Here is a 1211-nt window from a genome sequence, read left to right as displayed (position 1 = left end):
GTAAAACAAAATAAATATTTCATTTAGGCTTTACATAGATAGATACTTAACTTTGATATTCAGTTCTTGTCTACAAAGTTATACTGACCATTCCAAATGAAGCTAGAAATTGCAGAGCTCTTCAAATCAATTGAATCTTCTTTACTTGGTTGTCAGTTATAGAAGCAACAAGCTTGCTGTTGTTATTGATAAGCTAAGAACCCAAAATCACGAGATAATAGTTTGGGGTTTTAAGTATAGTATTTTATTCTGCACATCAATCTGGTTGAAGACACCAGGAAGATTTTAAGAGTAAATTTTGAGATTCTAAGAAAAATTTGAGTTGAGATTTCCATGCCAACTAATTAACTTTATTTCACAACTGACTTATTAGGCTTTTTGTTAAAATCTAGACTCTTTGGCTTTTAATCCTCCAGGCAGAAGATGAGTTTGTTTACTGGCCAAATAAAGATGAACCTATAAATTGTGAGAGCTTTAAGGTCACTCTTATGGCTGAAGAACACAAATGTCTTTCTAATGAGGAAAAGCTTATAATTCAAGACTTTATCTTAGAAGCAACACAGGTAAGGATATAAGTTAACAAACTTTTCACCTTAAACATGCGATAGACATATGCTGACTTAAGGATCTTTCCCAGAAATAAAAAAAAGGATTCTGATTTTTTCCAAATTGTGTCAAAGTACTCAAATAATCAATATTCCTTACTTGTCAGTTTCATTTTCAAAATCTTATAGAATCATTAAACAATTAGTCATCATTAAACTACACCATTCCTGAATTCTACACACACAGGAAATCAAAGATTTCTCTTTTACTCCAAATCAGTGGCTAATAGGACTTAGGCTGAAAATAAACATAGTAAAGAATAATGTTATTGATTCTGAATTGTGTTTTAATGCAAGCCCTTCCCTTGTATTCTGTTAAGTGAAATGGGAAAAACACTACCTACCGAAACTGACTGCTCTCTACCAATGCAGAGAGTTGGTGAGTGATAAGTGAAATATGAGTTGATAAGTGAAGAAGTGCTTCAAAAACGTGTAATACAATAAACTAGGATTATTTTACTAAACTCTTGGTTATATAAAAAATACTATTGTTATCTACAAGATAATATAATGTTCTATTAAACTCTTGGTTGTGTGCAAGATATTTATTATTGAATTCTTTGCCAATAATTATTTATGTAGAACTGCAGTAAAATACTAAAAGAT

The 1211-nt window shown here is 30.6% G+C and overlaps 1 protein-coding gene across 1 annotated transcript in view; it reads left to right on the top strand.

The window, feature by feature from the left end:
* PTPRZ1 (protein tyrosine phosphatase, receptor-type, Z polypeptide 1) overlaps positions 1 to 1211 on the top strand; it is a 242740-nt gene that overhangs the window by 224024 nt on the left and 17505 nt on the right. Inside the window, exon 23 of the mRNA XM_012652731.1 lies at positions 417 to 563. Within this exon, the coding sequence (XP_012508185.1) occupies positions 417 to 563 (147 nt within the window). The remainder of the gene's footprint in view (positions 1 to 416; positions 564 to 1211) is intronic.

The sequence above is a fragment of the Propithecus coquereli genome, unplaced genomic scaffold (assembly GCF_000956105.1).
Source record: "Propithecus coquereli isolate 6110/MARCELLA unplaced genomic scaffold, Pcoq_1.0 Scaffold4, whole genome shotgun sequence".
NCBI lineage: Eukaryota > Metazoa > Chordata > Mammalia > Primates > Indriidae > Propithecus > Propithecus coquereli.
The sequence above is the reverse complement of the archived record's forward strand: the minus strand, read 5'-3'. Positions and strand labels throughout refer to the sequence as shown.